The sequence below is a fragment of the Bombus pyrosoma genome, linkage group LG12 (assembly GCF_014825855.1).
Source record: "Bombus pyrosoma isolate SC7728 linkage group LG12, ASM1482585v1, whole genome shotgun sequence".
Lineage (NCBI taxonomy): Eukaryota > Metazoa > Arthropoda > Insecta > Hymenoptera > Apidae > Bombus > Bombus pyrosoma.
In genome coordinates, this window is record NC_057781.1 from 9285339 (window position 1) to 9308935 (window position 23597).

The window sequence follows — 23597 nt, forward strand, 5'->3', positions numbered from 1 at the left end:
TTATAAACTGTATTTCAAGGAATGACATAATATTGAACAGAATTTAATATATATATTATCAAATATATGTATTTTAATTTTTAAAAACATAAATTTTGATAATTTAAAAGAATACATTGTAAAATAATAATTTCTCATCTTGCAAAGTATTATTTTTTACAGCGGTTGCGACACAACGCGCACGTAAGGTTTGCCCGATGGTAATGGTACGATTTTAATATTATTGTACAGTGTTTTTGCTTCTTCATCGGAAACAGTAGGCTGAATCATCACTTGATCACCTGCCTAAAGATCATTATACAAAATTAATTTTTTTAATAGATGTAGTGATGTTTTAATTAATAAATAAGGTCATAGATAAAAACCTTCCAATCAACTGGAGTTGCTACTTTATGCTTCTCAGTTAATTGCAGCGATTCGATAACTCTCAAAATTTCACTGTGTTCGAAAATTATGTTAATGAATAATATATTAATAAAAATAAATTTCAACCATTAAAAATATAAGAATAAAGTTACTCGAAATTTCTTCCAGTGGTTGCAGGGTATAAAATTGATAATCGCATTTTTTTAGCAGGATCAATAATAAATACTGCTCTAGCAGTCATCGGTATGCCACGATCATCAACTTCTGCAGGATCTAACATTCCCAATAACGTTGCGAGTTTACGCGTTTCATCTTCTATTATTGGGTATGGGAATTCTTTATCGGTCATTTCAGCATAGGCTTTTATATCCTGAAAAATGATTATGCTTTGTAAACTTGTAATAATTTCGTTCCTATTTTTTTTATTAACAATATATTTCTAATGAAGAAACTATAATAAAAGCATACTTCTATCCATTTCCGGTGAGAATCTACCGAATTACATGATAATGCAATAACTTTAACTCCCAACTTTTCAAATTCGGGCATCAATTTCAATACCCGAGCCAGCTCTGTTGTACATACTGGTGTAAAATCATTTGGATGAGAAAACAAAATTGCCCACCTGTGTGAAACATAAATTAATTTTTCTAATTTTAATATAATCTTACATGCCAATAAAGTCATATTTATGCATGATTTTGTATCACTGAATGATTTGAAATTATATGAATAGTAAATAATATACTCAAATATAAATATAAAGACTAGTTATATAAATTTATAATAAAAAATATATAATAAACATTTACATATGTATATACGTTAAAAAATGTAACAGAAAATATTAGAGGTTATGTTTCTTAAAGAAAATATTGTCTCACGAATTATCAAGCCATTCATGCAAGTTAATTGAGCCCATTTGAGTGTCCGCTGCAAAATTTGGAAACGTTTCACCTAACAAGACCATTTTTACATGTAAAAAAAGTACTTTCAAAATTAACCACTATAACGATTTTGATACAGAACGCAGTAAGTTGGTATCCAGGTACATAGAATATTTGGAAATATGACTATCTCTGACGATGAAAGCGTTGCTAAGGTGATCATATAACTATATAAATTCGAACACAATTAGAAGATATTATAAGAACACGATATTTCAACATGATATTTTTTTAATTAATTCGTGTAATATAAGAATAAATATTTGCAATGTATAAATATTTATTATAATATCAATTAAGAGATAATTTGGTAACTAATTTTAAGTATTATATTTCATTCGAATCTTAAATTTAAATTTGTACTTTTACAAGATTATTTATGTACATCAAATACAAGATTTAAAAAATTAAAAAATTCCCGCTAAACAAATATTACAATGCATGTATTACATAAAACTGTAGAGGGCATAATGAAACCTCAGTACATACATTATAATATTTAGTTAGCGGAGGTTTTTAAATTTTAAAGTAACGAAGAAGTGTAATAAGTTAAAATATCGATTAAACCAAATATAAAAATATATCATATCGCTATTATATTAAGAATTAAATATAGATAATGTATTACTATAAAATTTTACATTATGTTTACGATTATAAAATACTACTTCCTCTCTGCTATTACTAATATTGTCTATTTATATTAAGTTGATATCCTAGCACGATTGTATCAGATCGTATCACGATTGTGGTCGTATACTTAGGCCTGGCAATTCCCGTCGTGATAGGCTGTTAATATCATAAGATATGTTTATTACGTCGCTACGATCGCTGGATACGTGAAACAAATATGTGTTTATATATCTACAGTAAGCATATATGTATGACATACATTTCCGTAGTACGTACAGCGCGTTTTACACATAGTAATAATTCAGTTATACAATTTTCAAAAATGTGTAATCGATTCTCTTCAAAGTTTATTACTATCGCAACTAAATTTTATTCCACCGTTTTTATTCAACCAACTCATAAATTTACGGTCTTGCAACCTAAGTATCCTGTACAAACGCATATATTAACAACACGATGTTATAGTACGCAAAACCTATCTGAAGAAGTAAGTGAACATTATAGGAAATTGCATGAAGAAGAATTAAACTCTCTCCTAAAAGATCCGAAATACAAAGCTATGTATGATAAATACAATTTAGAAATACAGTACACAAAATATGATACAGAGAAAGTACCTAAAAAATTAACCGCATATAATTGGTTACATTTACTACAAACAAAATCAAAAAGCGAAAGAAGGTTGTGTTTAATATCTATTTGAATATAAAAAATGGTCAAAAGGTTCATTCATATATTAATTTTTGTTTTGTATTGTAAATATTTAGGTCATATATACAATTTCTTTGGAAATTGGATATGAAAAACAAACACGAAAAGGAGAAAAAATTATTAAAGAAGAAAGAAAAGGCAGAAAATTATGTTGAAGATGATACATATGGATTAAGTAAATGTACAATGTTTCACAGAATACGTACACAAACAATAAGTGATTTTTATAATGGCAGATTGATAAGTGCTATGTTACATGAACCAGTACTAATATTTGACGTTGGATTTGAAGAATATATGTCACCACATGAGAGGGCGAATTGTGCAAAACAACTATCATATTCATTCGCAATGAATCGACTACACAATAGTCCCTTTAATCTATATTTCTGTAATGCTAACAAGAATGGTATTATTATGAACTTATTACATAAAATAATACCATCTTTGTACAATCCAGAATTTCCATTAAATATCACATCAAAATGCTATTTAGAAACATTTGATAGAAATAAATTAGTATATCTTACCCCTCATACTGACACAGTTTTAAGAAAGTATGATGCTAATTTAATATATATAATTGGTGCAATGGTAGATAAGGTAATTAATATTATATTTTTATATAGTTTATGCTACAAATGAAATATTAGTTATAAATATTAATTGAATATTAATCGATAAAATTGATGCGAACAAAAAGATTTATTAGAAAATTAATAATATTTTCAGAAATATCCTCAACCAGTTTCATATCAAAAAGCTAAGCAACAAGGTATTAAAATGATGAAGTTGCCTTTAAGTGAAAGATTAAAATGGGGTTCAGGATCTTCAAAAAATCTTCCTATCAACCAAGTTCTTTCTATCATGTTAGATTTGAAACATACTAAGAATTGGGATGTGGCAATGAAAAATATACCTAAACGAAAATTACAACAAGCAAGGATACAGTTACAGGGAAGAAGATTGTTAAAAAATGCAAAAATATTAGAATACTTATATAGAAATAGAACTTCAAACTTAACAAATAAAAAGTAACGTTTCTTACACATTTGAAATCAAATAAAGTTATAAATATAAATTATTGAATATAGTTATCAATTTTAACCTATACTTTAGTTTTTAATATAATTTCTTTAGTCAATCTTTAAATTGCATGTATTATTTTTATATCAGAAGCAAATAACATTTTATGAATGAAATTTATGCTTCTGTTTTACTATAATAGGACTTTTAAATGTAATACGAATAACGTATATAGAAATGCATATATAATTAATGATATATTACTCTGTGACATACATACATACAATATAATACAGATATACATGTATACACAGTTATATGTACATTATATGCGTCCTAAATACTAATAATATAATAAAAGAAATTTGTTATTATTAATAACCAATATTATTTACTGGTATTAAAATTATGAGATAAACATTTTAATGTTACCTATTCTATATTGAAAGTAATATTATAAAAACATATTATCTTATATATAAGAATGCACTCATAAAAAATAATTATGTTCTTGAATAAATACATTTGCGTTTTTAATATTTCTAGCTTTTTAATCGATTGACTGGAATTTATTTAGTATAATTTATTTATACAGTTCATTATGTTAAATATAATTAAATATGTATAATGATCACTTTTATAAAGATCTTATAAAGATCTAAATCTAAAATTTATTGACAGTTAATCTTTATTTTACACTTTTTGATTTCACTGTTCACGAACAAATTTTTTTATTTCAACAGTTACGAGATTAATTTATAAAAGGTATTCGTATGTAGTAATTTTTTACTGTCTTTTTAATGCGAGTAATACTGACATTACTGACGCATGAATGGTTAGTGTGTTCAAAAAAAGGAGATTAAAAGTAAGACATGTATCATACATTTTTTGCACTAAAACGAGGGTAAAAGACATACAAAATTACCTTTTCTTGTATGTGATTATGTATTAAAACTTCTATTGTCTACAAGATTTGTTGTGCAGATAATATGTATAAATTATAACAATAACAAACCTTAAAGCGACTAACCTATATTAATTGAACTTTGTAGTTAAAACTTTCTGATTAATTGTAAATGACATGATATCTCATGACGAGATAAAAGTTGAGGTAGTTCCGATAAATGGAGAAAAAATTGAAGGAAAAGAAGAAACTGTTGTTTTTGTTGAACAGTTTGTTAAAGACGTGTGTGATTTTAGTTCCCAGTATGGAAGTAATATTAGTATTTCCTATACAGCCTATAATATTGCTGGGAATCCAAGTAAATTTCCTGATTATGGAGATTTTCCACAAGCTTTTGTTATGGTATGTTAATTTTGTAAAAATCAAAACTGTTAAGTAAACAATTGTAAACAATGCATGAAAATAAAAGTATCAAACAGTTTTTCATGGACTAGAATAAGCTATCTGGATTGGTTTTGTATATTATCAAAATGTTAACGACATTTTAGTTTTAATCAACGCTTTAATATTTTATTGCATAATAGCAGGCCAAGAGTATATGATGCTGACTTTAATAATATTGTATTTTATACCTGAAAATTTTGGAAACTATTAATTATATATTCTTAGAACTCTAGAGTTAAAATTCTAGGAAAAAATGATTTGTAAAGTATTATTTCGGCTATATGAAATTAATAACAAAAAATGTTTTATGCCTTTTTATTCATGCTACATTATATCTAATAGATTATAATTTTAGAGAACATATGGACGATGGTGGGACAAGGCACCTTCAAGATTAATGGATTATATGCCACAGAATAACATAGACGTTACAAGTCAGGATTATATAGGTATATAGCTCTTAATTTAAAAATTAAATACTTTCTAGCATTTAATGTTTATATTGTAATATTTCAATTATTTGTAGTAATATTTTATGTTTTTATTCTTAAAGATATTTTTAACTTATTGGAATATTATACTGATACCATTAATGCTTATGATATATGAAAAATGGAAATAAATTACAATATTTTTTATATTATCAAGATCTAGAATATTATCAAGAGGTATATCCAATTAGAGTATCAATATATGAAACTTACAATCCTGGAAGTGTAATTGGAATTTGGGCACAAAACTCTGAGGGCAAATGGTATCAATTATGGAATGGATTTCCTCAAGTTCTGCCACACAAGCCAAGAATATTTTCTCCATACTTGCAGCTATGTAATTTTAAGACAAAAATGATAAGACTGGAATTTAATCATAGTTTATTAGACTACTATACAGAGTTAGATGCTGTATTACTTATTGGTACATCAGAATTAATTGTACCTAATAATTTGCATAATCAAAATCTGAATGACCTTTCTAAAGAATTGGGTTACCTTAAACAAAGTGATGATGATATTTATAATTTAACACCAGATTATTTAAAGGCAAATCAGGATTTAACAGTTCTTAAAAAGACACTTTCTGAACACTGTAAGCTTTTTAAAAGGTATGTTGATATACAACCGTTGATATTTTAGTTCTCTAATAAATCAATGAATATTGCCTGAACATTATTACAGCAAAGGAATAGATAATATAACCAAGGGCAAATTAGTATCTAAGATAGGACAACATTATCAGTCTGTTCCTCCTATAGAAGAAGCATTCAAAAGTTTACAACAGTTTTTACAAGAAGATTTTCCAAAACTTATTAGAGATATTCATCATTCAATACCAAATACCTTAAATGAACAAGATAATTCTCTTCAAGAAAGATCTTCAGTGGCTTCGACTGATTTTGAAAATCAACCATGTGGCACTTTCTCAGCACTTCCAGTAAAATATGATATCATGATTTGTTATATCTTATTATATCTATTACTAATAATGCATTTTTACAGGATGAGACGGTACTAAAAATTTTGAAGAATTTAGATTTAAGATCATTATGCTGTTTATGCAGAGTAAATAAACACTTTAACAATATTGCAAGAGATGCTTTGTTATATACAAGTCTTAATTTAAAACCTTACTGGCATTGTTTAGACACATCTGCATTAAATAGTTTAGCACCTAGGTGTCATTATTTACAACAATTAGATCTTTCATGGTGTGGAAATTATAATATGATTAAATATCAAGATTTTATAAATTTTCTTCATATATCTGGCAGTGTTCTGACTCATTTAAGACTAAACTGTTGTCAATTTGTAAATGATGCTATTATCTTTGAAATTTCAAAAGTATGTAAGAATTTGAAAGGTAAATATTATTGACATATTTTTTATTAAACATTTAAAAATTGTCTGTTGAAAATGTAATATATTATTTTTAGAACTATGTTTATGTAACTGTATGGGTATAACAAACGAAGGATTTTCGAAACTCGAAAACTTGAAGTTCCTTGAACGTTTGGAGCTTTACAGAACAACTATCGAGACTTCTACATTATGTTCTATTTTAAAGAAGAATACTCAAATGCGACATTTAAATTTGGCAGGAATGCATGATCGTTTAAATATAGACGAAGTTGCTGTTGAATTAGGAAATTCTTGTCCATATTTGGAAAGTGTAGACTTTTGGAAAGCACAAACTTTAACTCCATATGGAGTTAGAGCTTTGTCTCACTGTACTAAACTTCGAGAAGTGGATTTTGGATGGTGGTATGTTCTCGAAAAAATATTGTATCATTTATATAATTAACGAATTTCAATGTGTTTATCATTCGTTTTATCATTTTCTTCATAGCGGTGGAATGGGCGCTCCTGGTGACTCTCTACGAGCATTATTGTTTTCCTGTCGTTATTTAGAAAAAGTATTTTTAGCAGCACTTAGAGGATTAACAGATCGCGACTTGGAGCCACTTTTATTATGTCAACGACTGCAACAATTAGACCTATTAGGGGCTCGTTCTCTTACTCCTGATATATGTTACGGAATTTTATTGTTTTGTCCAAAATTAGAAATGATTGATCTTAGTTTCTGTGAAGGTATTAATGATTTTATAGTGCAGGAATGGCGTCAGCAATATCCTCATGTTTCTATTAAAAGAAGTTTTCAAGTAACCAACTCTAATATGATATAACAAACATTCCATGTTATTTATTACATCGATTTTAATTTAAAGTATTTTAAGTATAAATAGGTTTGTTAAATTTTATAACTTTGATTAATACTATAAAGACTGTAATATTGTTGTATATAATTGCATAAAAAATGTTATTACTAAAGTATCTGTACATAAGTATCCATTTTTTCATAAGAATATACATATGTGTACTTTTATATTTGAAATTGCAGTTTAATATATGTGTAGTATAAGAAAATATCCATACGTGTAGAAGCAATAGTACGATTAAAAATATCCAAGTTGCATAATATATATTATATTTAATACGAAATGAATAATTTGATGTGATAAGTTGTAAATTTCTATAAAAATTTATAAATAATAATTCTTATAATTAAAACTCGTATAACCTTTGCATTTGTTTAATTGATATTTTAATTTAAAATAATATTTTCATAATTTAAAATCATTTACAACACATGATGTAATGATTGATTTAAAAAGATACAGTGTGTGAGATAAAATAGTGATTTGTTATAACAGGTCATAATAGGTTATGGCGTAGTGATAATACTAATAGTAAGTGGAAGGGGACGAATGGTTAATGTATATATACGTACGCACGTGGTTGCTTTCTGGTATAGGTTATATAAACTATTTAGTGAAAGAATCACGTTTCAGACAATGAAAAATGTAAAAAATGTGATTTTTTAAAATCAAGGTACATATATATATGTATTTAATTTGATGTATTGAAAATAATGAATACCGATTTACAAAGTAAGAAATCATACAATACCAGAAGTGATATCAAAGAAAAGGAGAGAGGAGGTAGGAAATGTTATTTTCTAAGTTTTTCTGTGAAATTTTATCGTGTAATAGTATTTCTATATTTCCACATTACTATATCATGTTTATTTTTATAATATTAAAATTTTTATCTAATAAATTTCATTCACAATTTGAAAATATTATTAATTGCAGAAGACAATTATGTAGATGTTGCACATATTAATGATAATATGCAAATAGTTGATAAATACGATGATACAAATATGTTGAAAAGGAAGCTGGTTTGTGATGGAACTAAAAAACTAAGCAAAAAACAGAAAAAAAGAAATATCATAGATTCATCTATAAATGATATGAGTCATGAAGAATATGCAACAAAACACGAGGAAACATTCCAAGAATTTCAAGGTGATATATAGATCGAATATTTAAATATAATTGATGATTTTATATATGTTTTTCTACATTATTTGTAATTGTATAAACATATTTTCTTACAAATGTAGAAACTAACAACAGAGGTGAAGAAAATAAGGAAGGTGAAAGAGATATAGATAGACAAACAGAATATTTGGATGGAAAATATTTTAGAAGAAGTTTCAACTCTACAAATGATTTAGATATGTTAAAAAAATTTGTAAAAATTTGCAATGAGAACAAAAAAAGGGATTTGGCTGCAGAATATTTAAACGCAGGTGGCAATATTTTGGAAATATTAAAATTTTTAGCTGCAGAAAAGAAAGAAATTAGTAATGCTATCACTGTATTTTCTGCATTAAGGATATTATTAATAAAGTAAGTATTCTATAAGTTTAAATGTTTCTTATTAAACTGTAGTTTCTCAATTTAACTATTAATCTCTTTTGTATTTAGAATATTAGCACAGTATCCACAATATCAATCTAGTGCAGAAAGTGCATGTCGCCATTTGATTAATTCGCATTTATCAATAATTCACTCGATGTTGTCTATAAAAAGTAATACAAAACAACAAAAAGTAGTTTTACAATTATTTGCTGCAATAGTCTCATTAGGTGGAAATATTCCACGTGAATTACTTACCCACTTGTCTTTACCAATGGGAGTTGTTAAATCTCTTGTGCAACATACAAAACCTACAGATAATCAAAATACAAGGAGCTGTTTTATTCATTTTATCCTGGCTTTCTTAGTAGAAGGAAATGTATCAATTATTAGAACTCTTATAGATAAACGTGATTTGTTTTATAGTATATTTCCTGATTTAATATATGATTCTAAAGACATTGTTGCTTTGGTTTTAACTACTCTTAAAACTTATATTCTTCAAAATCCAAAAATTAGTAAAACAATGAAGTTACAATTATTTTCAACATCAATTATTCAAAATCTTGTGTGTCTTTATAATTGGAAAGGTCCAAATAATTGCCCAAAACTAAAAAATCGGAGTTCTATTCCACATTCGCAACATTTTGAAGAAAAAGAGGTATTACTAAACAATTAAATAACAAGTTAATAATATATTGTATGTATATATACTAATAATTATAAAATATATTTTGATTTAGGTAGTTACAGGAATTATACATGATTTTTTAATTTTATTGTTAACGTCGCATCGGTATGGTATTGTTTTTCATGATTATATGCTTGGTACTTCACATATAAAACGTAATCATGTGATAAATACAGTACTTCAGAGCTTAGACCGACCTTGGGAACATGAAAAACCATCAGATCTAGTAGTTAAGATATTGAAAGCGTGTCCTGATTTAATTAAATCACAATTTACTCTTCTGGAACCATATATTGAACCAAGGGTTTCATTGAAATGGATTACAGCAATAAAATTTGTAAGAGAGGTAAACAGTTTAGTTTATTCCTTATTTTAAATATTGACATTAATGAATGTTCATATTAACCATATTAAATGTTTCTTAAATGTTCGTATTAATCAATCTTATTGCAGATAATACAGTCAGTGGATATGAGTATCTGTGTAAAGACATGTTCGTTAGAATTGAATGTAATACAATTAGCAAGTGCAGTAGTATCTTTAACCTTACCTGGAGTAATTTTGAAGCAAGCAATTATGCCATCCTTATCCCATTCTAATGTAATAATACAGCATCAGGCAGTACTTACACTTATATCTATGTTTCATCAGACACAGAAGTGTTTATCAATATTAAAAGCAGTTTATAAGGAAGATAATGATTACTGCACTTTTAAAGATTGTGTAACAGAATATATGATGAAGGTAAACGTATATTTTGGTAAAGCACAAATTAAAGATTTAAAAATTAGTCCCCGAGTAAATTATAAAATGCAACAAAATAATAACTTTCTCTTTAGAATGTACCAAATTTAAATATGATATTGAATGTGTGGAGCGGTGATTTCACATCAAATCAAATTGAAGATAACAGTAATGACATGGAATACATTGTAGAACCAAAGAAATATGAACACCTGACAGCTGTTCTACATTTATTGCATATATATATTGAAGCGTGTCCGAAATTGTTAGATACATTATGTGATATGTCATCTGATACATTTTTAAATACATTGAACAAATTGGAAGATATCAGTGTAGTTGAATTTAATGTTATAAAAGTAAATGCTATTCAATTTCTTGTTATAGTGCAGCCTTATGAATTTTCACCGGATAAGGTGTGTAAAATATTATAATTCGTGTTAAATAATTAATAACAAATATTTTGTATTTTTTATATTAATAAATAAACGTTTCTTTTCAGAAAATATTTAAGGATGCGCTGTCATTTCTAATATCTGCTTTAAATGAAGAAACATCTTCAGTTACATTATGCACAAAAGCAACAATAAGAACTTTATTAAATGCTACTGGAATGTTTGAGGGATGTAGTGATCATTTGGATATTTGGATTAATGGTTTCATAAATTTAAATGATAGAAAGAAAGTAATAAAATGGTTTGTTCGTATTGTAAAAAAAGCTGCTGAAGATATAGAAAAATATGTAAATGAAATAATTAAAGCTGAAGAAATTATTAATCATGAAGTAATACATATTGGCAAATTACAGGACATATTTGACGGTAAACTTTAATTTTATTCTTAAACGCATCGATATAATATGCGATGTTATCTTTTTTTTTGCACTTTGCAGAATTGACAGAAAAATCTGCTATTCATAAAAATTTGGAAAATAATATTTTACGTATGCAACGCCTGACCTCAATATCACCTCTCTTATGTTGCATGTTACATAAGACAAAGGAAGATTCACATCCTTCGATTTTATCTTATTTGTCTTACGTTTTAATACATACGTTGCATTATCAAGTAATACCTCAATGTTTAATATATTTAACTAAAGATATGCCAATGTTACCAGTAAAGGAGTATTTATTGAGTTGGCTAGAAGGCAATCAATTCGTTTATATTAAAAATATAATTCCCACAATGACTTTATTATGTAAATTAAACTTAGTGTTTTTGTCTGATACTAAATTACAGATGGATCAAATATTTAATGGTAGCAATATAATTACTTTTCAGTACAATGAGGAAAGTATAACAATTCATCATTCCTTGTCTACATATGAAGTTGCATATTTGTTTAAAATGACTACATTCTATTTAGTACAACATACTAAAAAGAGTGTTTTAACAAAAGTGCAATATGACAATTATAGATGTTTATTAATGTCGCTATTGTATATTGCACAGGATAGTGTAGATAGCGTTATTTTTTTAGAAGAATGTGCAAAATCGATCTTCACTCATCCTATTATTCTGCATTATTTTTCTCCAATTTATCAAAAGAATAAAAATATTGTAAGAAGTATGATAACTCTTACAGTTACCGACGTTTGTAGTATGTTAAACAATTTGTATAAAAGATGTAATACTAGAAATTTATTTATTCATTTCAAAAATAAGTTACTTACGCAACTATGTAAAATGATAGACAAAAGACAAAAAGATGAAAAGATAAATAATCTTGATATGATTATCACCTTGTTAGAGGTTTTGCAACCAACAGCAAAAGATGTTGTATATTTATTAAAGAGGCTAGTGAAATTAGAGGATACTATGTTTATTTCAAACGATAAGAAAAGTTTATCAGTACACGGGCATTTAATTTCTAAACTTTTAGAAATAATTAATGCTAATGAGATAAAATCTGAGCGAAATGTATTTTTTGAGCTTGATACAGAATTTGTTAGAGATTTGTGTTTACACTTACTTTTCTTAAAATTGAACTCAATTACCAATTTTGAAATATGGGAAACAGCTTTACATGGATACCTTTCAAATTTTTCATTCAATATTGGTGGCATTGATGCAGGTAAGTTGTTTTCACAAAATTTTACGTTAATGTACCATTTCATAACCACATTATTACGTGTTATTATGTAATTGCAGATATTTTTACGTCATTATTATCAACAAAAATTACGGATACGACTGTAAATTTAATTTCATTTTTAATTAGAAAAAATATAAGATTTATACCTATTTTTATGGAATGTGTAAAAAAGTCGAAAAATATGGAAAAGGGTAACATTATATTGCCAATAGTTGCAAGTAATTTAAATTTTAATTGGGATCAGGACTTTCTGCAAGATTTGAGGAAACATTATGAAACTGAAATTATATGTTATCTATGTGATCCTAAAGATGTAAAACCTTGGATAGAAGAAAATGTTATTGCAATTTCTTATTTAATTAAAACTACATTTAATCTTAAAATATGTAATGATATATGTAGTATGATTTTACAAACTGGTGATAAATTGAATATGGTATCTATACATTACATAAAAATTCTTCAAAGTATGTACAATAAATCTGCTGCCTTAGAAACAGAGAGTGAAAAGCTGATCATGAATTTGATACAAATCTTTCTTTACATCGTTACTGTAACTTTAAAAAAAGAATCTAAGAATGTGCAAAAACTTCATATCCTTTGTGAAATATTACGCGATGCTGTTAAACATTTAAGAGAAAAAGGGAAAGTTTTTGAATTTGAGGCCTTAAGTACCAACCATTCGTGGTTACAATTTACACGATTTTCTCTAAAATTTGGTCTTAAAGAATTAAAAGGTGATAAGAAAGAAGTACCAATATTAAGAACTTTATGCATTTTATGCGATATTGCATATAAAAATGGTAGTAACAATGAATATGTCAAAACTTTGTTTGAAATGGCAACTTCTCATTCTGAATTTATTAATATTATGCTAGGCTCATCAGAGACTAAAAGTATGTATATAATAATGATAGTGTGTAATTATAATAGCTGCAACGTATTTAATTATTTTATTTTTTAGGAGATCTAGTAGAGTTATTATGGATTCTTATGCAAAAGAATAAAGAAGTTATGAGATCAACACACATACCTGTTTATTTAGCGGCGTACAATGCTACTTTAAACGAAGCCGATCAATATATTTTATTCGTAAGAATAAATAAAATTAATTAACCAGCAAAATTTATACTAGTTTTTAGAAAAATATTAATGTATAGATTTATTTCAGATTTTGCAGTATTATGAAAATAATAATGTTAATATTTATGAATATCGGCCATATGTGTGGGGTAATGTGGCCACAACATATTATAGCGTGAAAGGTGAAGTACACACGGCTTTGTGGAGGCAACCATCTGTTACGCAAGTCCTTAACTTATTTGAAGAAGATATAGTAAACAATACTATAAAAGAATACCCTGTGGACAGATCTTTGAAGGTGGTTTTCATTGACTTTCACCAAATATTAAAAAATGTATTGAACTTTATTGGACTTCAATTTAAACTATTTGTTTCTTTAAATTTTATACTTTATAGGATAGTGAATTATATAGAGCAAATAATATATACGATCCAGCATTTTATTTACCGTTATTATATTTTTTACTATCAGAAAATAATGTTGTATCATGTCATAAAGTTGCTCAAAGTGGTGCACTAGCATTAACACTTGCTGCATGTAGCAGCAAGCATTCTGACGTTCGAATGATAGCTTATACTATTATTACAAGATATTATACTCATTTGGAAGCTTCTAGGTATATTTTATAGAAAATAATAATTTAGTTATATATATTGTCATACGTGATGGTGTAATATATATATAAATTTTTTCCTATTTATAGCTCCAAAACAAAGTTATTATGGATGCGATTAATAGATGCATTGCGTTACGGTATTATATCACAGAAATTAGAACTGAATAATATACGTATAAACTGTTTAGTTTCTACGTTTTTAGCAAGAACGTCTCTGATCGCTACACAACCATTGCACCCTCTTTATTCAGTCTTACAAATATTTCTGGTCGCTAAACCAGCATTAGATATAAACACAATACCCGAGTTGTTACAGCTTTTGCACAGTTCTGATGTGGAATATAAAGCACACAGATGTTGGATTTTGGAGATTATTCGTGATAGTATGAAAACAGAGGCTGAATTGGACATAGCCTTCAAATGTGTTTTGTTTAAAATGCTCCTAGACTTTTATATTTCTAATCTTTCAGACTCAAATACGAAGGTATGATTTAAAAACATTAAATCACTAATTTCTTTCTTTAAACTGATCTAATGTATTTTTATTTCAGAAACTTATATTAGATATCATTGATGCTACATTAAAAATAACGAAAGCCTCTATACTTTTTATAGAATGTTATGGAATACTTCCATGGTTATTAGAAGTTGCAAGGAATTTGCCTAAACGCGAAATACAACATTTTGAGCTCGTAGTGAAAATAATGGACAAACTTCTAAATACCATATTGAATATGAAAGGGGACATCGTTCACTACAAATTAATGATTTTAAATATTGCATTATGTTTGAAATCACATTTAACTAAAGATATCAGGATTGAGATTTTTACATTATATATCAACATTTTGCAAAAATTACTACTCTCGAAGCATATGAAAATAATTGTTACTAAAGAACAGATATTAGAAATTCTTGAATTTTCGACAAAAATATTAGATAATACAGGGGAATGTGACGATATGTTACGTTTCGGTTGTGAATACGTAACCAAAATAGATTGTTTAGAAGATGACGATGAAGTTCAGATAGCGAGAAATAGTTTGAGAACGTTGGTGTGGACATGGTGTGTCCATGAAACAAATTGATTTATAATTTTTGTATACTCTATAAATACTATAATTATATTATATTTAATAATAAGGAATTTTTCAGTATTTCTTTATGGTATATCTATCTAGTATATTTTAAACTTGTTCTATATCGTAGCAAGTATCAACAATATCTTTTTGGATAAAATGTATGTACAAAAACGTCTGCATTGGGATCTCTATATTTTCCTGTATGATGTCTCAGTACTATTATAACACAATTAATATCTAATTCCTCGGAATCCGCCGTACCATTGTAGAATTCCATCATTTGAGGTAGAATAAAATGATTCGTTTGTAAATCTCTACGCGACAACTCTACAGCTATGGATGTCGCGCCAGTATTTAATTCTTTCATTGCTCGCCTCGCTTTTGCATGACTTAAGACGAGATGGGCGACATTGTCTTGATCCGTTCTACTCAAAAAACCAGATTTCCTTGAATGCGTCGTTCGAGAATAGTTCTCGACGCTATCCTCTGGGCCTGTAGCAAATCTGTCGGATGCGTGCCCTCTTGGATGACCAAGTGCTCTACAATCGTGACACAAAACATTTTGCGACTTGTCAAGAATGATAGCCGCTGCTCTAGGTGATGTACCGATATATCGAGCACCGCCCATCATTAGCTGTTTTGCATTATTATTCGAGGATAAAAATTTATCGATTTGATCGATTAAATGTTTGGAATTATTTGTTAAAAAATCAATAGTATTATTTCTTAAATCGTCAGTGCTTTCTCCACTTTGAGCAGCTATTGCTGCAAATAGACACGCGTTTAAATCCAGCTCGACATTAATAGGATCTATATTATTTAATAGCGTCCAATGTCCTATTAAATTTGACTGTTTGTGATATTCTACGTCGATGAAATCCTTGGTCGATCTTTGATTCGTTGGATCATCTATCGTTTGATATAAGTTATCTTTCGATCTCCATATTCGAATAGATTTCCCTGTTATAGTACTTAGCGCGTTTACGTGAATCAAATTACCCGGCCCGTAATTTTTTAGATCGTTAACAATGAATTTAGCTAATTTGATTTTGCGCAATTGTTTGCTTTTTATGTTCTGGTATTTATCGTTCGATCTTTTGCGATTTTCGCGCATTTTTCTGTCCCGCTGTATTTGATTTTGTGAGTCATCGTTATCCGAAAAACTTTCGATTTTCTTAATATCAGGCATCGCATTTTGTTTTTTTATCACTATGCTTTTTTAAATTTTTAATGCATTTTAGTTGCTTCTTACGTGTACATCCATCCCTTTTCTTATTTCACTGTATTATCATTGTTTTATAAGTTGGGACGAGTAATTTACATTTTCTAATGAAACAACGATTAATAACATTAATTACAGTGTTAAATAATCGAAGGAGAGAGGAAGACACGCCTCGTTACAAAAATATTTGCCATTTAATTATAAGCATGATTATCGAAGGAAATTTAACGTAAAATCAAATATGCAAGAGGATTAATTATTGGAACGATAACATATGCAAAAGTACCTTAATACAAAGATAATACATCTCGAAGGTTTGTATTTCCCATAATTTCGTTAATTAAATACCAAAATTTCGAATATCCTGCCAAATATTTGTGGTTGCAGTTACATTTTAAATTTTCAGTTCAATCTTCATCTTTAACATTTTATACAGACGTTTCCGTTACGTTCACTTTTTTTTTTTTTTATTTTTTGCATATTTCATTCGACAAACGAAATTCATCGTCGAAGCATATCGAACAGCGTGGCGAAACTGATAAAAGAAAATGTCACGAGTCCATATTTATCTACTTTTTGATTTTGATATCAGTCAGTGGCTAAGACATTTCAATTTCTGAAAGTTTCGTAGATATAACTTTCTTAAAAATAGGTGACGTATCTACGAAACCTTATAACAGGCCAACAGCTAAAAATACAATTTAACGATAAACATTTTTTAAACATTTACTAGAAATCAAAACGCGCGTTTAATCCCACGACCAATTGAAACGTCCAATGGTATGCATAATATGGAATTTACGGAGCCGTATGGAACCGATCGCGAAATCCCGCAATCGCTTGCTTTCCCTCGAGTTTCTCTAGTTTCTATCCTAAGCGAAATTACATCAACCGTTGATCCAGCGAAAAATAACACGTGCCCTTTTTTTGTTTTACTCAATTTTTCTCCATCTGCAAGACGATTCAGCGATCGGACGATCCCCATCGCGATGATAAACGCGAGTTTTTAAAGTGGGAAACTCGAGTGGAAGCTTGCCGTAAGCATGGCCGTAAAGCACGATGGCAGAAGCGGAAAGTACGAGAGGATCGGTTCCCGGTTTGCATTTATTGCGGCGAACGTCTCGCTCGGTAGGCGTGCTCGAGAGAGAAATCGTTCGCTGGCCGAAGAGAAAAAGAGGGTTTAAGGGCCAGGAGAAAAAGGGAAGCGTTCGTGGCGGTTGGAAATGAGCGGGGAATCGAAAGGCAGAAGGGGGTGAGCCACGAAGAGACATGGTGGGGATCCTCTGGATGCTCGCTCGATCCGCGGCTTTCGTTGCTCCGTGCCACGATCCATGGATCAGTCTTGGTGCAACCGTCCCTTCGAACTGGTTGCCGCCAACGTGATTTAACGCGTCGTCTTCCATCGATTTAAATGTTTCGTGCGAGTACCTGTCCGCCTCCACCTTCCAACGAAACGGTATGAGCTGGTTTTTGCTCGAGTGCTCGTGTTTTTCAGTCGTTCCGCCGGAGGAGACTGCGTTTACGCGCACAAACCTTTTGGCAACGGTCGTTGTCGTAAATAGCGCACCACACGAGAAATTTATCCGTTGCTGAAGCAACGACGAAATGCTCGATCGAGAGCGATGCGTGTTCGAGCGTCTGTTGCGCTTTATTCCGTTCGGACGTTCGGTGATTTGAACGCTCGGGCGAGCGATGTTCTTCTTCGGTCTGTAGAACCTGCAAGAATTTCGCAGCAGTGAGACGTTTGACGTTAGTTTTGTACGAGTATCCTTTGATTTGGAGATTGGATGCGACAGAGGAAGTATAAATTAATCGCTATCTACGAGCAATAAGGATATTTTTAATAGTCCTTTGTAGCAAGTAATTGATTTTAAATTCGCAAGTTGTTCGCCACGAACGTGTCTTTGTAAGTATATCGGTGAATTTGAAGCACAAGTTTTACTGGAATTAATCTCGATACGGACGGATATAGATTCTGTTTTATCATTTTAAAAGATTAGTCCGATTTTATATTTCTTTGAAATTCAGATATCGTTAAATTCGTGAATTTCCGCTCGAAAGATGAAATGAATTCTGGTTTCGGTGTTCGAGTTTTGTTAGCTTCTATCGCGCAAGTATATTCGTGCCATTTCGTTCGTCGTTTCGAGGCGATATACGGCGGCATTGATGCCGCGAAGAACGTGTTCGATGGTGATATCAACGCCCGCATGAGAAAGTTGCGACCATCGATTCGCGATTACTTTACTTTAAACGGACTTCTCTGGTCTCTTCGCCTTTGTATCTCGAGTATTTTCACATAATGCACATAATATACCTAAATCGTTCGATCGATTGACTCGAACGTAGATCGCGCGACGCGTTAAAGTCCATTGGAAGATCCATCAAGTGCGTTTTATAGTATTCTTCTTCGAAAGAAATTTTCAAACCTTCACGTTTGCAGCAGCAAATCTTTTGCAACGCTTGCTTCCGTCAAATTTTTTATTATCACGTGTGGGGAAAAAGGAAAAAAGTGGCGTGTCTGTATGTGGAGTATCTGAAATAAGCGTCGTTTTGTGAAATATTCGTTTGGAAATCGGTGTCTGTGACGACAAACAGTGAAGAAGAGGAAGAAAAGGAAGAAGAAGAGGGAAGAAGAGGCAAAGCGATCGATACAATCGTCGAGAGCAAAATAAATATTTCTCTCAGTGTGGCTAGAGTGGTTCTATCGACGAGTGATCGTGATGTGTTTTCCAATCTATATAATTGACGCAGTTTGTTAGTAATATGGTGTGAAACAGGTGATCGCGTTTGGATTACGAGTATCTGGAAATTCACTTTCGACCAATCATGTATGGCTGGTGAGTAAACATTATTACGTCTATTAACAATATTTCGCTGAAACATGTTCAACTCGTCTTTCTTCCCACGTACTTACGATGGCTACAAGCATTTTTTATCGGTTTCTACGTTTCATTCTCGTCCTATCAAACTTTTCCTAGTCGTACGTAGCTGGTTTTAATGGAATTTAATATACTTGAACTTGGATCAACTAGCGTGCGAATGTTACTGACGAAAATACTTTTCTTCGTCACCGCGTGCAATGAATCCACTAGAAAAAAAGAGAAGAAGAAAAACGCAGAAAAAATAACGGAGACTTTAACGTTCGGTAGTTCTGCGAATCGTTCTATTCCATTTTGACTGCATAATATAATAGTCGAGCAAAATTCAAGCGTACTTTTCGTGGAAGCACCTATCAACGAAACGCAGAACGTTGTTCCGAACGAAAGGCGGCGTCGTTTCGTGGAAGTCGTGAGTTTAACGTTCGCGTTCATGCTGAAAGGGACTGACGAGCCGCGAAACGTGCACGCACCGCCTAACGAACGTATGCCTTGAATGTCCAGCCGAGTCCGCGTACGCATAAACCCGGCACGTGTATATATTTATTGTGTTCTTTATTCAGTATGCATCCGGTGGGCTGCGTGGCACAGATAATAATGCGTTCGTCGTTGGTAACGCAACAGCGACTACCTGTTCAACTTTTCCGGCGACGATCCCTAGGTTCGTGGTATCCGTGGCGCGACGTCCTCGTCACGCGTCTGACGCATCGCCTTGACAAATCCGCCCTCTTTCGCGTTACGTTACCGCGTTTCGCGTTCTAGAAACGATTAAAATCGCCTGCCATCGGTATCGTTGACGATGATCGGCGTTATCGGACCAATTGGTAAAATCTTCGCCAAAGATCGTAGAATTGACGCGACCTTTTACTTGCTTCTCGTAATTCGTAAAATCTTGCGAATTTGGCTGGCAGAACGTGTGGAAAGAAAAAGCAAGAGAGACAACGTGCTGCGAAAGGTTGGCCGTTGCGACGAGTATCACGTGAGAAAGGTAAACCGTATGCGCGTATAGCAGGAAATGCAGTGGAAAGATAGCGAACGAGCACCTGCTGCGGCGAGCTGTTCGATGCATAGGTAATATAAACGCAATAATTCCGTATTGGACAGCGACGAGGCTTTAACTTGGCAGAAAATACGAATTCTACGTTGGTAAGTCGACTCCGTTCGGTTAAAAAACGTTCGAGAGCAACGAAACATTCTTCCTCGAGGATCTAAGTTACAGCGTTTCCGAACGAGATGGCTGTATAAATATCGATAGTAAAATTAATTGAGTTCTGTTAGCACAGATGATATCGCATACCGGTTTTCCAGGAATGTAACGCGGTTCATTCATGTTTTACATCGTACGCGAATACATTATGGCGTTCTTTGCGCGTTATTTCCACCGATTCAATGGCGGATCGGCATCGCAGATAGAAGCCGACTCGAAGATTTTCCCCCATTAAGCGCGAAAAATAAAAAGAATCTTCTTCCTTTGGAAATCTTTGCTCCACCGTTTTTCTTACCTTCGTTTATTAGAAGCTTTCGTCGTTTCCTTTATTTTACATCATTCGCGTTTCTACGATTCCAATCGTACACATCCAAAGAGAAGATGATGATCTTCGCGTAAACGGAGATTTATTTGCAGAAGAAGAAAGAGACGGGGAAAGTGTGGAACAAGATAGAAGCGACAAATCGCTGTATTAGGATCGAATTTATGACGTTCGATACGTAAATTATTCTATTCGCCCAGACTGTCTTGCAGGATAAATAAATTCTAGCAAATTCCACACGGTTAGCATCGTAAGCCGCAACAGAGCGTAACGTACGCTACGTACAGAGATATATTAACGCGATTGTATCGGTGAATACGACGCAGGGGTCTTACAAATTTCACTGTAATTCGTCGGAAGCGGCCTGCGAGTAACTAGTTTGCGATTTTTCTTATTCCTCTCACGCTGTAGCCGATAATTCGCGTTAATTGAGTCAGCGATCAACGTTACTAAGAGGCAATTTCTTTCAGATTATCGTAATTGTAAATATTCTAAGTATACTTTATCCTTTCGACGATCAGGCGTATCTTGAAAGGCATTTGATCGAAATTTTCATCGAGTAGCGGATGTTACGACGAGACTGTGGAAGCAAGCAAATGTTCGCTCGCAAATTCCGAGTAATTCGGCTGAATTTCACATTCGATGGAAAAAAGGATAAATTATTATCGAAGTTAATGGCGCAGCGTTTACGGAAGGTATCGTTAACTCGTATTATCTTTGAAAACAACGTGTATTGTTAATACGAAGGTAAGGTACGTGGTTCTTTTTTAACACGGCCAAACTACCACAATCTTTGAAAGTACCGTGTGTAACAGGGTTAATTAAGCGTTGCCGATGACTCAATTTCCAAGTTGATCGGTCACGTCGATCCGGACGGGCCGTAGGACAGACCGTAAGAGATTTCAGTGAAATGTGACTCCTCCGACGAAAACCTGTCATTAACGGCACCCTTTTTGCACGCGCAAGTAAAAGACCTACACCATCAAAAGTCTGTCCCAGTTGAGTTTCAGCGACCAAAATATCGTACGAGTACGATTTCACCGACACATTCTGTCGAACAGTTTCTCATTTTTATTCGACACGTCGCGTTTATTCGCTTCGTTCGAACGTTCCATTTGCTGTTTCCGAGCTTTCGAAAAATATCGATCAATTTATTTCGCGAGATCTTTTTTCGCTATATCTCGAAACAGTTTCGTCTCTCCCCTGAAGAAGCAGACCGCCGTGTCTACGAAACGTCGGGCCAAAATGCAAGCGCCAAGTGCAATTGCGAAATCAAAATCCTTCGTTCGCCGTTCAAATATCGTAGATGTTCGTACGGTTGAAAGAAATCTCGAGTCTGAAGACTTCGGAAGAAGTTTCAGCTTCAAAATTGAACAAGATTGGATAAGAACGCGATTGGACATTTTTACGTACTTCTACGCGTATTTTCACGCAAGTACCAAGTGCAATTGCGAAATCAAAATCCTTCGTTCGCCGTTCAAATATCGTAGATGTTCGTACGGTTGAAAGAAATCTCGAGTCTGAAGACCTCGGAAGGAGTTTCGGCTTCAAAATTGAACAAGATTCGATAAGAACGCGATTGGAGGTTTTTAGTTCTATGCGTATTCTCACGCAAGGCAGAATATTATTGGCGTTCGGCAAAGGGACAACCGGTAATTAAACTTTGCTCTTTCATTATCTGCTTGCCTCGGGGATGAACGTGATCGCGATGAAGGTTCGTGGTATCTCTGAGTTATTGCCACCGTAACGATAATTCGGTATTGCAAAACACGATGAAGGACATGCAAAGTTCGTGCGTGCAGATTGATAAGCAGTTTAATACCGAGCCGCTGTTCCGTATTTTATGCGTCCGCAAATACGTTTAACGTTATCGACGGTCTGTAACCGACGTAACGTGGTACTTGGTACTTGCGTCTTTTCAAGTTCCCTTTCAAGTTCGACGGCGATTAAAGAATTAATAAATCTGGAATTAATCGACGTAAGCATAAATATTTGTCGAAATTACGTACGTATGTTGGTCTGTTTGACACGAGCGATATAATTTACGACCGCGATTCCCAGTTTCCGTATTTGGCTCTCAACGAGTTACAAACGAGATTAAACCGATTCACAAGTTCAAATCAACCGAACGATGGAAATTCGTAAAATCGACATTGAAATTCGCTTGCTCGTTCGAGTCTCAGCATCGCCAAAGAACGATCATCGTCGCTGTTATTCGCGAAATTGTCCGATCGAATTTCTAACGAGACAAATAGACGCGATTATTCCCTAACGATGATTGGCTCTTAATGGATTAACCATAACCATAATTCAAACTACGACGTAACACGAGAGAGAACGTAGATCATAGCGTTGCTACCGAT

The 23597-nt window shown here is 31.6% G+C and overlaps 6 protein-coding genes and 1 long non-coding RNA gene across 10 annotated transcripts in view; 4 read left to right on the plus strand and 3 right to left on the minus strand.

The window, feature by feature from the left end:
* Window positions 1–53: 53 nt before the first annotated feature.
* Window positions 54–1509, minus strand: LOC122573990 (peroxiredoxin-6). The gene is made up of 5 exons (XM_043741068.1): window positions 1251–1509; window positions 835–991; window positions 519–736; window positions 366–438; window positions 54–285 (listed from the first exon to the last, which is right to left on the minus strand). The coding sequence occupies exons 1-5, from the start codon at window positions 1334–1336 to the stop codon at window positions 157–159; spliced, it is 663 nt and encodes a 220-aa protein (XP_043597003.1). The 5' UTR covers window positions 1337–1509; the 3' UTR covers window positions 54–156.
* A 459-nt stretch (window positions 1510–1968) lies between these two features.
* LOC122573989 (mitochondrial ribonuclease P protein 1 homolog) lies at window positions 1969–3741 on the plus strand. The gene is made up of 3 exons (XM_043741066.1): window positions 1969–2627; window positions 2714–3260; window positions 3390–3741. Exons 1-3 carry the CDS (start codon window positions 2164–2166, stop codon window positions 3693–3695), a joined length of 1317 nt encoding a protein of 438 aa, XP_043597001.1. The 5' UTR covers window positions 1969–2163; the 3' UTR covers window positions 3696–3741.
* A 471-nt stretch (window positions 3742–4212) lies between these two features.
* Window positions 4213–7971, plus strand: LOC122573416 (F-box/LRR-repeat protein 4). 2 transcript variants are annotated; one of them, XM_043739752.1, is made up of 7 exons: window positions 4213–4989; window positions 5387–5480; window positions 5680–6133; window positions 6207–6462; window positions 6528–6888; window positions 6962–7289; window positions 7375–7971. In XM_043739752.1, exons 1-7 carry the CDS (start codon window positions 4765–4767, stop codon window positions 7709–7711), a joined length of 2055 nt encoding a protein of 684 aa, XP_043595687.1. In that variant the 5' UTR covers window positions 4213–4764; the 3' UTR covers window positions 7712–7971. The 2 variants fall into 2 exon arrangements, with proteins under 2 accessions (XP_043595687.1, XP_043595688.1); XM_043739753.1 differs by lacking the exon at window positions 4213–4989 and having other exon boundaries at window positions 5585–6133.
* A 344-nt stretch (window positions 7972–8315) lies between these two features.
* On the plus strand, window positions 8316–15682 carry LOC122573415 (nucleolar pre-ribosomal-associated protein 1). The gene is made up of 15 exons (XM_043739751.1): window positions 8316–8527; window positions 8681–8896; window positions 8995–9283; window positions 9362–9953; window positions 10036–10329; window positions 10437–10727; window positions 10823–11143; window positions 11230–11548; window positions 11620–12804; window positions 12882–13721; window positions 13790–13917; window positions 13997–14206; window positions 14305–14525; window positions 14613–15009; window positions 15077–15682. The coding sequence occupies exons 1-15, from the start codon at window positions 8458–8460 to the stop codon at window positions 15611–15613; spliced, it is 5910 nt and encodes a 1969-aa protein (XP_043595686.1). The 5' UTR covers window positions 8316–8457; the 3' UTR covers window positions 15614–15682.
* On the minus strand, window positions 9991–12834 carry LOC122573418. Of its 2 annotated transcripts, XR_006318738.1 has the most exons (4): window positions 12703–12834; window positions 10534–10620; window positions 10260–10462; window positions 9991–10180 (listed from the first exon to the last, which is right to left on the minus strand). It is a non-coding gene; the product is annotated as an uncharacterized LOC122573418 (long non-coding RNA). The 2 variants fall into 2 exon arrangements; XR_006318737.1 differs by lacking the exon at window positions 12703–12834 and having other exon boundaries at window positions 10534–10671.
* A 58-nt stretch (window positions 15683–15740) lies between the features above and the next one.
* LOC122573417 lies at window positions 15741–16796 on the minus strand. Its single transcript, XM_043739754.1, has one exon. The coding sequence runs from the start codon at window positions 16794–16796 to the stop codon at window positions 15741–15743; it is 1056 nt and encodes a 351-aa protein (XP_043595689.1).
* A 1399-nt stretch (window positions 16797–18195) lies between these two features.
* The window catches only part of LOC122573679 (ankyrin repeat domain-containing protein 6), a 134343-nt gene continuing 128941 nt past the window's right edge, over window positions 18196–23597 (plus strand). The window contains exons 1-2 of one of the 2 annotated variants that reach the window (XM_043740383.1): window positions 18196–18735; window positions 19270–19666. The gene's annotated coding sequence lies outside the window, so the exon portion shown is untranslated. Of the gene's footprint in view, window positions 19667–23597 lie in introns of both variants that reach the window. The other variant, XM_043740380.1, reaches the window with a different exon arrangement.